The following is a 15,384-nucleotide window of genomic DNA, read 5'->3' on the forward strand; positions in this document are numbered from 1 at the left end:
GATAAACAAACAATCGATTAAGGGATTAACATGATGCCTGGACAATTTCTCCACGGTCATTTGAAATCATCGTTATTCTGAGATTTTGTTTGCACATGCGCATCACATCCAAATGTTACCAAGGTAAAAGTGACATTTGCTAGAAATCTATATGGCCAAGTCGTCTAATTCAAAGCACAAAGAGAATTATAGGACAATGACAACTACATTTTCGTTAAATGCAGCATTGTTTGCATCTAAGAAGGATGTTTAAAGGGGCAAACTTACAACAGCCATATCTATCTATTATCAACCTGATAAGCTTATTGATTGATTGATTTGCAAATCCATTCCCGTAGGCTAATAACGAGGGTACAGGCAGTAAAAAGTAACGAGTGTCTATTCTATACAGCTATCTACAGTCAAACCTGTCTATAGCGGCCACTCGAGGGACTGGTCAAAATTGGCCACTATAGAGAGGTGGCCACTATAGAGAATATGCTAATTAATTGACCACAAGCAATAAGTTACACATGGTTTTAGTACCCACTGATCTTTATTCACACATAATACAGAACTGTACATGTACTGCAATGATTTTTACACTATATGTAGTAAGAAAACAAAAGCTATAAAAATGTTTAAATGTTCTACAGTTGATATTGTCTGAAGAGACCGGTATCATCATATTTCTTTGATCTTTCGTCTTGTACCCTTTGATACTTCGCCGTCCGTGTGTTCCCGCTCGCGTTCACACGTCAGATTCGCCCATTATGCTAATGTGGTACTCACAAGAAAAGTCTCGTCATTTTAGACTTATCTCTTTATAAATGTAAGAATAAAATCCACCATAGTCTGAAGTTCATATCATTTTGTATTTGTAACAATTTATTTAGAAAGTTTTTGTGATGTAAATTAACCTAAGAGATAGTGTATTAGAACGTAACTTTAACACAATTTACCTCCGTAATATTGGTGTCGTCTATTGACCTTATGTGACCTCGTTTGTCAGCGGGTATGGGTAGCGCCAGTTATCGAAGTTTTGTTTTGAAAATGAATCAAAGAGGTTTTAAATCCGGCGTAGGGTGACGATACGGCCGCTGTTTATGGCCGAACGCGTGCCGAAACATAGATCAGCGGTCCGCGTGGCCGTAATCGGCAGTGTTTTTGTACCTGCGGGACCAGAAATCGTGTGGCCGTGGCCGCGTTGGACAGGTGGCCGCTAAGCCTATTTCTTAATCATTACGAATCCAAGGGACCGACAAAAAGTGGCCACTATGGGCAGGTGGCCGGTATGCAGAGGTGGCCGCTAATACAGGTTTGACTGTATACACATGATTCTACATTGTTTACTGGGAGGTTTGACTTATTCTTTTGAGGCAGTGGCTGATGGAAAGTCCCACGTCTTTAATGATTTGTGATAGTATCATATAAATATATCATATGCAAAGCGTTGCCAACATGGTCCGTCAATAAATCATATACAACGGACTTGAAACCTTGCCTGTAGTCATTGTGAGATCCCTTCACGGAGGTAAGTTCTACATGTTTGTCCGTCTGGGACGCTTTGCTCAACCATAAATCTACATTTATTGACATCTTCAAGTTTACCACTTTATTCTGTAGTGCTCTGTGAGGGACAGACACCTCAGTTCTGAGAAGCGGTGTTGCGTTCCAAACGGGAATTGGATTTTAGTGCCTACATACGTAACGTCATTCGAATCCCGCTGCCGTGTTACCGATTTTGTGCCCTTGCCTTGGGAAAGGCACTTTACACGACTTTCCTCACTTTACTCAGGTGAATATGAGTACCTAGTTTCGGCTAGGGTCGTCTCTCAGATAGGACGTCAAATGGAGGTCCCGTGTCTGGGGAGAGCCGTACCCCAGGCACGTTAAAGAACCCCCACACGTGAGATGGTGCGGTGTGAGTAGTGCAAAACTTTCAGTACGTTGGCCATACCTGGGGCAATTACTGTCGTTTTGATTACACCTAAGTGGCGCCGAAGCAGATTTCCGTTTCGTAAACCGTCGTTGCCTTCGAGAAGCGTCGTTGCCAAATTTTGGAACCCTCGTTGCCTTTCTAACCGGCGATGCCATTTCCGAGCGACTGATCGTGAATTCCGAGTGCTCGCGGCATGTTCGTGAAGTTTCCGTAGCTTCTCGGGAAGTTTCTGTAATTCATGAAAGAAGGGCCAGATCTTGCTCCACTGTGGGAAGAAGACCTTCTCAGGACTGTAACACTGTCTTCTACTCAGTTGAGGAGTACCGAAGCGTCACATGACGATATACGTACACCGTTTGGGGAGTACATTTGGCCACGGAGTGCCATGTAGATAGACTAGAGTCATTGGTAATGTAGGATTTTTCTCCGACTCTAACACTAACAGTAGAGGGGGGTGGGGTGGACTGAAGTCACCGGATTGGAAATTGGTAAAGGTTACTGACCAATTCTGGACTGGATCAAGGAACGGTTTGGGCACTTTGCAAGGAGCTTTTCAGATATTTCTGGGCTGCAACTAAGGTTAGGGATAGAACCTGATTTTGTACCTCTTACGCCCTCACCACATTTTTGGAACAGTCCATTATTGAAGGAGGGGCTGGTAACATGGCTTAGAAACACAGACAAGCGGCAGGCATTGCCATTCACGTACCGTGTTAGTGGAGTTGGGACTCAGTCAGAGTCTGACCAAGTTGGTCTGACAAACTGACTCACAACGTCACCAACACCTTTTTTCAGTAGACGCTCCACCCAAGGAGCTTTTACATCATATAGCAGACAATAGCTATTGTACTTGTAAGTGTACCAGGCTCTTACGGTCAGGTCGATAATGTATGTATGATTTGACACTTCTCACATGCATGACATTACATTGATGTGCGACCTCATTAAAGTGTCGGATTTACATACAGATGGCGTCTGGCAAGGAGCTTTTATCTTTGCGTCTGGTAACAAAAAGAAATAAATTTGTGGACACTTTGCCCCTTCTAACACTAATTCACCCCTCATGTAGACATTAGAAGTAATAACTTTGATACAAGGGCTCAGAAATAAAGCACATTTTTGATAACATAATAATAAAATATCTTTATTGCAAACTCATGCCCGATGGCTAATTGCAAAAATACATGTATGAAAGTACAATGATGATAATGATACTGAATGGTATACGATAACAAAGTAGGTCATCAACTAGTGATACTTCTGATATTTCTTATGCATACTGTTGTATTGTCAGTATACCGATACCCCATATATAAAAATAATGCACTAACCCAGCCACTCCAAGTAACATCTGTTTTGAATAAAGAACACTATCCTGTACAACTCAAAGTCAAGACATGCTTATTCCAGTGTCCCTTACAGTACGTAACAGCACAACACATTTCTGTTCTTCTACAATTTGCGAGCAAAGTAGAATAAAAAAAGGTTTGAGCGATGATAGAGAACCAGGCCCAGAGTCATATGCTTCGAGGGATGCAATTACCCACAATACTAAGAGTTCCGAGAATTCACGAAAATCTCACGAACATGCCGCGAGCACTCGGAATTCAAGATCGGTCGCTCGGAAATGGCATCGCCGGTTAGAAAGGCAACGAGGGTTCCAAAATTTGGCAACGACGCTTCTCGAAGGCAACGACGGTTTACGAAACGGAAATCTGCGGCGCCGAATGGCAGCTCGCTCCAGACCCTTGCGATTTTAGCCCCACCTATTGTAAGGTTCTTGCTATTCAGTCCCTGGCTGCAAAGAGTGAGTAGTCGGCCCACCCGAATAATAACCCAATAACAGTCTTTTTTTTTTCTTTTGAACTGTCCGATCTACAGCTAAGGTTGCTTTCGTTCTAAATGTTTTTTTGATTATTTTGGAGCAGAATTTCTATCGTAAGATTGACATTTTGGTCAGAACTTCCTTTTTTTTAATCTACTTGGTAATTTCACGAAGCCTTGCTTTGTAGTCTTCTATAGTCAACACTGTCAAGACTGTCTACTAGCACATGTAAAGGCGAGGACGCTTTTGGGGACCAATTGAACGCACAATAAACAGATAGCTTGTCCATTTCGTTTGAATAACAACTATTACATGAACATGCCTTGACATATTAAGTGCCATTAGCAAATGGAATAGCTTAGAAGCAATCCCAGTAAATACCGTCACAAGCTGTCTTCCATTTGTGAGAATTCACTAAGGATGATAAAGACATAGGTCAGGAAGAGAGATTATGATTCAAAAACGTTCTATGGTTCCACTGCATGGGTCCCATTGGTGTCTACATGCATCAAGCAGCCAGCCATAGCCTGAAGACCCCATTAACTCTATTTTCGGTTGATAGGCAATGATTGGCTTCTAATATCTCATTCGTTTTCGTCCCTGAGCGATGTAATAGCATTCATATAGGCATTCCATTCCACTCGATTTGGACTTCTTTCGCATGCAAATACTACGCGTATTGACACATGATTCAGCTCAAGTACAGTTGCTGTGTGACACAAAATTAAAGAGGAGTTGGCAGAAATTCACAAAACAAGTAAACTTTTTAAAAAATCCAAATATTATGAGATCGCCATTTTATTGTTTCTTTTAATTAGTTGCGGAGCAGATTTAAAGCTTACCGTTTTTAACAATAAAAACAAATCCTATATTACCTGACTTCATCAGGTCTTTACGCCACTACTGTCACAGACGTTTCTGACAGCAACGTATAAATGATTTTATGAAATCATATTGAAGTTGTCAGTTCAAGATAGTTGTGCAAATACTGTGCGACGGATGCAGTGGAAGATGAAATACATTTTATAATATAATATAGTTTTATTGCACAACAATTGTACGGGGTACAAAGTATGGCATCTACATAACTACAGTTCTATAACTTAACGCTTATCTAACTAATACAGAAGTTGTAGTATGGGATAAATTTCTTACAGTTATTGGAGGCTTTTACAATCATTGGAGGAATTTCTAATGTCACATTTCATTGTCACATGTCATGATGTATTTGAATTTGCACTTCAGGTCCATCTTTTTATATGTAACTGCCCTCATTATGAGGATGAAAGAAACAACCTTTTAACACAATCAAAACAAACCGTCAATATTTCCAACAATTCACCAGCTAGTAGATCTAAAAAAAACAGATTCCTGTTAAAATCACAGAACCCACTAATCATTAAAAGCGTGGGGCTTTTCATCAACCACTGCCTCCTAAGAAGAAGTCAAACCTCCCAGTAAAGAAAGTAGAATAATGCATAAGGTAGCTGTATAGAACAGACACTTGTTACTTTTTACTGTCTGTACCATTGCAAAACAACAGACTAAATGAAATAGAGAAGAAACGACAAGACAGGAAGGAGAAAGAGAAGGAGGGAAGACCCATCCCCAGCACCGCTGTCGTGTGCCCGACATGCAGACGCATATGCGCCTCGGCCTTCGGGCTGCGGTCCCACCAGAGACGCCATTGAAGTCATCATCGAAGTGACGATGGACATCCAACACCATTGCAATGAGCCTACGGGCATGGATTTGCAAATAAATAAATTAATTAATCAAAAGATGTTGAACTTCACCCAGCATAATGTATTATATATATACATATCCCGACATTACAGCCTAACTTTAAAATCCTGGGGGGATCCCATCTGGTTGACCTCTCCGGTTATATTTTCAAATCTCCAACTCCCTGTCCGTTATATCATACTCAGCTAATACATCCATCCGTCTCAGACGTCAACGTGCTCTGTGAACCGCTTAATGGAATTGTGAACCCGTCACTACACACCGTGAAGTAAATGGGGGAAGTTTTCTTTAATGAATTCAGTCAGAGTGATTCTACCTGGAGCATTTTTTGTTATGGACTGACAGCTTGAAGTGGTTTTTATGGGTCCAACGGTCAAGCCCATATGTACTTCAAAAAGATATTACCGCTACGTAGAGATATTGGGAGTTGCAATACTGCTCTTGGGAGTTATCTCAGTAAAAAGTATCTACTGCGGCGAGGATCGCTTTCAAATGCACCCTATATAATGTTTCTTCTCAAAACTACCAAGGAGGTTATATTCAGAATATAGAAATGCAATTTTCTATATCTCCTGTGGCAAAAACGCATATTCAAGCAAAAGTAGTACCTCTGTTGAATGAATTTTCTTCCAGGAAGCAATAACCCAATTTTCAGAAGTTTGTAGGAAAAACTAGAACTTAATTTTTTAATCATCTTTTTAGCCAATGCGAACCTGAGACAGGACATCCTCAGCAGCTACGACAAGAACGTCCGACCGGTGAAGAACTTTAGCCGACCCACTGAAGTGCGCATGGATGTATCCCTCCGCCAGATACTCGGACTGGTAGGTAAAATGGCACTCACGGTTACGCCGTTTAATATTACATTTCTATGTATTACGTAATATTTACTCAAATGATTAGTAATATATGAGGGAATGTACAACCCCAGCCTCCACAGGAAAGGAGGACTACGCGTCGAAATTTTTTGGCAGTTACCAACCCTGCCATATAGGCAAGGTAACTTTAGATCGTCAAACTCAAACAACTGGAGCTGTTTTCCCATTAACTTCGGTAATTTATCTTATTTTGTTTCCCATTTAATTATCTATAATTGTTAAATATATCCTCATATACGTATCAATGCATAGTTTTTCGATAACTTTCTATAAAGGTTTTTCGCTGACTACCTTCTCATGAACTAGAGATGCCTCAAGTACAGATTCCAACATCTATCCAGTTGCTTGAGTAAATGTTATCTTGTATATTTGCCATTGTCTTGCAACATTTTTGTATCAGTTTTCAAAGTTAGATAACATTCACAGCAATTAGCAATCGCTTGTGAACTGGTGATTATAATATCAGATGCATGCGGCTCTGTCATTTATCGTTTACTATGTCAAAAGCGAGCTTCTTTGACGTATCAATCCTTCCATCCAATTTCTGAAAATAGAATCAAATAGAAAAGCTTTGCTGCTAATCGTTCAAAGTAAGTAAGGATTAGATTGAATACAAACTTTCACGAAGGATTATATGTTTAGTGCCAAAACCGACACGGAAACACTTACAGTAATTTCGAAAACGTAAATGCAAACCAGCATGTTTAGAACTCCTTTATGCAATTTCTAATGACTTTCTCGAACGATTTTAGGAAAAGAAACATAAAAAAGTTTTCTCTTTAAACTAACCTGACTTCTGATATTAAGATATCGCTTATGGCTGGATTTCAAAACTTCATCCATGTGCTGAAAAATCAATAAAATTACAAAGCAAAGATATTTACAGGGCCTGGAGCCAACACTCACTCAGACAGGGAATTCTATAATTGTCTGGCAACTTCATTTTCGTATCATTTTTTTCAGAACATTCATAACTATTGGAAATCGCTTGTGAACTGGTGATCAAAATGGCAGATACATGTGGCTCTGGCATTTATCGTTTTCTGTGTCAGGAGCCAGCTAGCAATCCTTACACGCAATTTTCTGAAAATAAAATCAATATAGATTTATATAGATAAAATCAATAGCCTTGCTGCTAATCGTTCAAATTACGTAAGGATAAATTTGAATAAACCATTAGAAAGGATGATATGTTTAGTGACAAAACCGACACGGAAACACTTACAGTAATTGCAGAAATGTAATGCAAACCATCATGTCGAGAACTCCTTTATTCAATTTGTAATGAATTTCTCGAACGATCTTAGGCAAAGAAATATAAGAAAGTTTTCTTTCAAGACTAACTTGATTTATGGTATTTAGATATCGCTTGGGCTGGATTTCAAACCTTCATTCGTCTGCTGAAAAATAGATTAAATTAAAGAGCCTGGAGCCTACACTCACACAGACAGGGAATTCACCGTCTCTTATTTGATAACAGCTGAATACAAACTATAGGAGTTTTAGGTATGATTCGATCGATCAACACACGAGCCAAACACTTTTCAAGAATTCGCTTACTTTACGGCGTATAAGTGCTCTTTACAAGAGAAGGATCCAATTCTTGGAAATAGTTTTTGCGCTGTTATAATATCGATCGAATCTGATGGGAAATCCCTTTTATGTGAAGCCTGGGTATAATCAGGAAAGTAGTTCTCTCCGGTGTTAATTGTACACTACATACAGTCGCTTCTCGCTCTGACATTTATCATACACTATATACAGTCGCTTCTCGCTCTGACATTTATCATACACTATATACAGTCGCTTCTCGCTCTGACATTTATCATACACTATATACAGTCGCTTCTCGCTCTGACATTTATCATACACTATATACAGTCGCTTCTCGCTCTGACATTTATCATACACTATATACAGTCGCTTCTCGCTCTGACATTTATCATACACTATATACAGTCGCTTCTCGCTCTGACATTTATCATACACTATATACAGTCGCTTCTCGCTCTGACATTTATCATACACTATATACAGTCGCTTCTCGCTCTGACATTTATCATACACTATATACAGTCGCTTCTCGCTCTGACATTTATCATACACTATATACAGTCGCTTCTCGCTCTGACATTTATCATACACTATATACAGTCGCTTCTCGCTCTGACATTTATCATACACTATATACAGTCGCTTCTCGCTCTGACATTTATCATACACTATATACAGTCGCTTCTCGCTCTGACATTTATCATACACTATATACAGTCGCTTCTCGCTCTGACATTTATCATACACTATATACAGTCGCTTCTCGCTCTGACATTTATCATACACTATATACAGTCGCTTCTCGCTCTGACATTTATCATACACTATATACGGTCGCTTCTCGCTCTGACATTTATCATGCACTATATACAGTCGCTTCTCGCTCTGACATTTATCATACACTATATACGGTCGCTTCTCGCTCTGACATTTATCATGCACTATATACAGTCGCTTCTCGCTCTGACATTTATCATACACTATATACAGTCGCTTCTTGCTCTGACATTTATCATACACTATACAGTAGCTTCTCGCTCTGACATTTATCATACACTATATACAGTCGCTTCTCGCTCTGACATTTATCATACACTATATACAGTCGCTTCTCGCTCTGAGATCATACAATATATATATACAGTCGCTTCTCGCTCTGACATTTATCATACACTATATACAGTCGCTTCTCGCTCTGAGATCATACAATATATATATGCAGTCGCTTCTCGCTCTGACATTTATTCAGTTACACCATATACAGTAGCCTCTCACTCTGACATTTATCATACACTACATCTACACGTCACTTCTCTGCAAAAGCGAACATAGGGGTGAACTACTAAGCGGATGATATTCAGTCTGTATGATTAGTATTCAGCTGTATCTACTTATAACGCAAGTCGTCATTTTTCGAAGAACGGGCTTAATATGATATACTATGCCCAAATTACATTTCTTAGTTGATGAAAAGTAACGCATATAACTATAGACTATCAAAAAAGGTTATGAAAATTCTATTTTAATTAAGAAAATAATATTTTCTTGGATCTTGCTTGAATTCTAAAAAACTAATATTCTGTTGATACACATCTAAGACCTTGCATAGATAGTAAAAATTGCAATGATTAAAAGATTTTTTAAAATTGTTTATGACTAGTACTGGCCTTTTTGCAAGCATTTTTACGTTGCATGACAAATTCGCAATAAAATGTAATTGCATGTGTAACCTCCTCTGTCCAAAAAAGAAACACCGTTATCTAAAACGCATAATATGCAATGCCAATGTTCAAGTCCAGACTTAAAATCCAGACCTGAACCTAAACTTTTGGACCTGAATCCGGACCTGAATATAAATATGAGTTTCTATAAAATCTCATTCCTATCACTATTTTCAATTCCTACAACGTAGACTAAGTTCACACGTTCTTTATTCCCACAAAATGTGGATCAGTTCAGTTCAGTCATCCATCAGGTGACACTATAAAGTTCCTCCCGACGACTCTGTCGCTCTGACCTATATTTGAGCGTTTAAAGGTTTTTATGACATCTATGTAGGAGGGCTCGTCATATCAACCTTCTCCAAGGAAAAAGCTTTTTTCCCTAAAATTAGTCGACAATTAGTAAGCGTCAATTTTTGTGTTGGATATTACAGTTCAACGTGTTTAAAAACAAGTGAGCATGCTAATGTAATCCATAAAATTCTCATGCTGTGTCCTAATGGACTCTTAAAGGGGCATTCCACTCCAGAAGGGAGTCTTGTTTTCCAATAGATAATGTGGCAATGAATACATAATCAGCCGAATTTTGTGGAATTCACCTTGAGATGAATTACGTGATGTGTACAATAATGACACTCACTAAACCCATGCAGACCCTACCCATGCATTCCCTATACGCAAAGACACTGTGTTTATCGTACATATTTTCGGAATAAATGAGGTACGCTAAGCACACCGAGAAGGCAAATTGCTCATAAGATAGCAAAGAATACAAGAACAAGACCAGATTTCTTAGCGAACCTGAAGTTAGTTTTGTAACCTTACTTAAAAGTTTTGCATTGTATTCAGCCATAGGATTAATTCAATTAGAGGGTACTTGGGGAGTTAAGTAGAAGACTGAATTCTTTTGAGGCATGTGGAGCAACTGGGTACTTTATCGTATAATGTGAAGTAGTATGAAGTTATCACTTCCTAAAATTAATATCTATCGGAAAATAACACTCCCGTGTGGAGTGGAATGCCCCTTTAACATTAGCTGTAGCGGCATCATCCACAGAAACTTCCATATCTTACCACAGGCTGAAAGAGAGCAGGTATTGACATCACTGCTATGGATACGTATGGTAAGTGCAAAGTCTTTTTATTAGTGATCATAGAATTTGCTCTAGGAATATGTGCAACTGTACATGATGAGTAGTATGTACCCTTGATGTGAATTATTAGGGTTGGTGTTTCTAAATAGACTTTCTAAGAAAACGTTTAAAAAAACCTGCAATGTTATGGCATGAGGTCACAAACCTAGATGTTTTGACAGCATTTGATGGTGCAGAAAATGACCAATGTTCCATCTGAAGGCTATTCCACGGTGTGCCGGTAATGTCACGGCACGAGAGGTAGAAACATCAAAGGCCTGAAGAAGCAACGTTACGAATGATGCTGCGATTTGCGGTAACGTTAAGGCAGCCTCTAATATATAACGCCTATGAACCCCCACTTTGAAATTTTGACCGTTGCATTTCAATACTCCGAGGACATTTTCCAAGAATCCGCTGAAAGGCTAAGATGACATAAAATGTACACGCTATACCAACGTTATTTGTTACGGGATCTAGTCTTCTGTGAGCTTCATTTTGACCTTCAAGTTGGGAAAAAATAAACGACCAAAACGAACGAACTCGAATCATAAAGGAGCTATCACCCTTATGTATCTGTACCATACATGTGTAAAATATGTGTATATATTTATATAGCCTTTAATATTTCTGTCATACGTTTTATTTGAAACCTTTACTCGTGACTTCAACATAAAACGACCTTGAGGCCGATTTGAGTTTCTCTTTATTGAATAAACAGATTTTTAGACAAACAAATGGAATTAACCTGGTTCTCTTCATATTTCCTTTTGTATTGACACGTTGTACTATGGGAGATTTTAGAAATAAGAGATAATTCATTTCTTCTGCATATTATATTTCATACTGCAGTATTGGACAGATGAGTACTTGTCGTGGAATCCGGTTCAGTATGACGACCTCGACAACATCCGAATCCCATCAGCTGACATCTGGCTCCCTGACATATTTCTCTACAACAAGTAAGTACTGTTCGTTGTATGTGGAACAGACTAGAATTTATGTTACTAGCACTGGAAGACTGCTATATGGTTTAGTATAGGGCTGGTTACCGGTACGATGTAACGGCCCTTCTTATTGGACTGGTCCAGAAAAACCGGACCTGACAAAATTTGGACCGGATGTTGGACCTATTGGAGAATGAACAGATTATATGATCAGTCATTCACACGTCTCGGGGCTTACCTTTCAAGGAAAATAACAAGAGCGAAGTAAAGTATAGTCTATTGCCATTCCTACCAAGTTACCAATAGTACAGAGGCAGTTGATGAAACTATTTTCGGCTTTAAACTGTCTAATATCCCGTCCCATACGTTTAACGGATCAATTATCTGGATCCACCCCCTCTATGGCTGTTCCAGTGCTGACACCTGGCAGACGGGAGAACTGGCGACCAACACTGACGTCAGCGTTACGTCAGAGGGTTACGTCACCTGGTTACAGCCAATCACAGCCCGGACCTCTTGTAAAGTTCACACTGGGCTCTTCCCTTTTGATAGCCAGGTTTGTTTGTCTGTTCGTATGTTTGTTTGTTTTAAAATGGTGAAAGAATCATTTTGAAACCCTACCCCACGGTATTTATGAAGTGTAATCAGTTATACAAATGTGATCTTTTATGATATCATTGATAAAAAATTATCTGAGTGAAACCGGAGATATTGTTAATAGTTGTTGTGTTTGGTTGTTTGCCTTCTTTATATTCTTTCGTATTTATGTGAATGCTAACCTTCCTGGATGTAAGGCAGAAGTTGTGTAATAGGATACAGTAGAAGCCGTTTAATTGCACACCTCATTTGCCAGTGCATTTCGTGCAAGCATCCGAATGGTGCAACAAAGCGAAGTCATTAAGCTAGACTGCACCACTACGGGATTTTGGGATTCCGTTCAATTAACAGATGTGTGCGTTTATCCGTTGTGCAATTAACTGGCTTCTACTGCATCTGGAAAATTAAGAGCTCTTTGCTCGTCCAGTATTTCAGAGAGGCGGGAAGTGATGACGCTCGGGTTGAGCATGAATAGATGATTTATTACTGCACCCTCGCTGTTATGTCAAGTTTGAGGGCATTTTCTTTCTTTAATGAATAATTGGGTCCTTTGTACAGGTCTGTGATCTTCTGTTAGGTTCCTGGTCTTACGACGGTACTGAAATCGACCTCTACAACACGTCTGAATCAGGAGACATCAGCAGTTTTGTAGAGAACGGCGAGTGGGACCTCCTGACTGTCGCGGCTCAAAGGGAACTCAACTACTACTCGTGTTGCCCCGAACCCTGGCCCAACTTGCGGTACCTAGTGGCACTGCAGCGAAGAGCTGACTACTATTTGTTTACTTTTGTATTGCCTTGTATGGCGTCGATATTTGTGGTACTTGGGGGGTTCTTTCTTCCGACCAACGCGGCGGTTCGGATTCAGCTCAACGTGACAGTGCTGTTGGCGCTGACTGTATTCCTGATGATGGTTCAGGAGTCCATGCCTACGTCATCAGGGGACGTCTCTGTCATAGGTAAGGAACAAGACAGCATGATAGGCTAATAAGTATTAAAGACAATTTCACCTTAGGATAAGTCACCTTTGTTCTTTCTGTTGTGGAAATACAGCCAGGCACAAGCGTCCTTCCTCTTTACCCTTAAAGATTTGGTAACTCCCTCTCATCAACAAATTACAGTTACCTGGTATAAGCCTAATGCATGTATAGTATGCTAAGCCGGGTTTACACGTGCGTATATATCATTCCGATCCGTATAAGGTCTGCATGTGTGGCATTCCTAGCCTCTACCTGGCCCCACAGGTCGCGAACAACTAACTCCGCTGGTATTGGATTTGGTGATATTTTTTGTCCATTTTGTACCATTTTGCCAGTGACCTGAGGAGCCTGGTAGAGGCTTTGACGTCCATGCGGACCTCATACGGAGTTGAATATATACGCACGTGTAAACCCACAGTTAGGCAGCATTTGAAAAAGGGAGCAAGATATCGAAATTCTATGCCTTTTTTGTCTTCGTACTTTACAAATTTTATACTCTGACCGGTGCATAACTCTAAACCACAAATCGACCATACAATTTTCTAATTAAAAGTGTTTTGCCTCATTATCTTGAAATATTGCAGTTGCATCTTCAGTTATTTTGCTACTGATTAAAATTCGTCACGTGTGTTTCAGGTGAGATCTACACCACAGCCATTGCCATTGTCGGCCTAAGCACCTTAGCAACCGTGCTAGTCATCAATCTTAGCGAGAACGATCGTCCTGTGCCTGCTTGGATCGCCAGATACTTTTCGGACACCCCCTCGAAAAAAATCGGTGACCATGGCGCTACACCTTCTTCCTACGGTCCCCACGCCACCAACGGTGACCTTCATGCGCAGGCGCAATCCAACGGCTACGATAGCGAGGCTTGTGGTCACGTGGCCCACGCAAAGGACTATGGGAATGACGCCTCGCCGCCATGTTGCCGCCAGTGCGAGAATTTGAGAAAACTCCTGGGTACGATGCAAAATCATTACACAAATGCTGCAAAAGAACAACTCCGACGCAAAATTTGGAAGCGTGTAGCCTTGTTGGTAAATCATTGTTTGTTGTTCATGATGTTCATAGGGACTGTCACTGCAGTGATTTTCATCTTCGCCCCTGTCATTGAGAAAAGTAATCGAATCGATCCAAACTCGAATAACCTCTAGGTATTCTGAAGAGTTATAATAAGTAAATCGATTCACCAGTTAGGGAAATAGGAAAGTAATGTTCCTTTGGCACAACCTACCGGATCGACCGTTTGGCGAGTACTTTCTTAACAAGAGACTTATTGCCGCAACGCCATCATGTGGCAATAAAAAGTACTACAGTCCATTCATAAAGGTGACTGATGAGCTACTGTTAAAGGTCGTTTATGTAACATTTCTCTACGTTGTGTAACATGAACGTGGATTTTAACATCTTACAATGCTGCAAATACTCAACTGACCAAAAGTCTAAAATCTTCTAAGGAAGTTTATGTCCTTTGTAGAAATAGTTAGATATGTTTAGTATAAAGATTGATAGAAGAAATATAGATAACATTTTAGCATTCTATTTTACTATTTATGTTAGCTGTACTGACTTTAGAACTCAAACTCTACATGTGTATATATTAGATACTTTCTCTAACGATGACGTATGAACACAGTAACTTCGCACTTACAACTGTGCCTATATAAGCATGTACATGATTCCAAATTCGAGGTCGCTTGCGCAGAAAAATACATTGTAGGTGATATGTAGAAATTCAAGCTCCATTACTTGAAAACAGTTCTTGTCTAAACAGTGTTTATAACATTTCCTAACATGGTTCGTTATGAGGGGCCTTTAACCTTGACTTGAACTTCCCACAATTCACTGAAAGCATGAAAAGGGATATTGTTTGTGAATATCTTCAAAGTATGCCTCATGTACATGTAAAATATATACTATCCCTCTAAAACATGTCGAATAGAAAATTTTCATGTACGCACATTAAGTGCCTAGTATATATATAGTGATGTAATTCTTCAGTACTCATTTGATACGAAAGATGTCGTTGTTGTCAATAGCCTAGATACGATAAGTAGTGCCTAAAATGTAGTATCACTACATA

The 15,384-nt window shown here is 39.7% G+C and overlaps 1 protein-coding gene across 1 annotated transcript in view; it reads left to right on the forward strand.

Annotated features, from left to right (window-relative positions):
• Positions 1-14,741, forward strand: part of LOC118407210 (neuronal acetylcholine receptor subunit alpha-10-like) — a 35,866-nt gene extending 21,125 nt beyond the window's left edge. Inside the window, exons 3-8 of the mRNA XM_035807641.1 lie at positions 6,195-6,316; positions 10,725-10,769; positions 11,631-11,740; positions 12,140-12,281; positions 12,881-13,280; positions 13,938-14,741. Of these exons, the coding sequence (XP_035663534.1) occupies positions 6,195-6,316; positions 10,725-10,769; positions 11,631-11,740; positions 12,140-12,281; positions 12,881-13,280; positions 13,938-14,455 (1,337 nt within the window). The 3' untranslated portion in view covers positions 14,456-14,741. The remainder of the gene's footprint in view (positions 1-6,194; positions 6,317-10,724; positions 10,770-11,630; positions 11,741-12,139; positions 12,282-12,880; positions 13,281-13,937) is intronic.
• The last annotated feature ends 643 nt before the right edge of the window (positions 14,742-15,384 follow it).

Source organism: Branchiostoma floridae, chromosome 19 (assembly GCF_000003815.2).
Source record: "Branchiostoma floridae strain S238N-H82 chromosome 19, Bfl_VNyyK, whole genome shotgun sequence".
Taxonomy (NCBI): Eukaryota; Metazoa; Chordata; class Leptocardii; order Amphioxiformes; family Branchiostomatidae; genus Branchiostoma; species Branchiostoma floridae.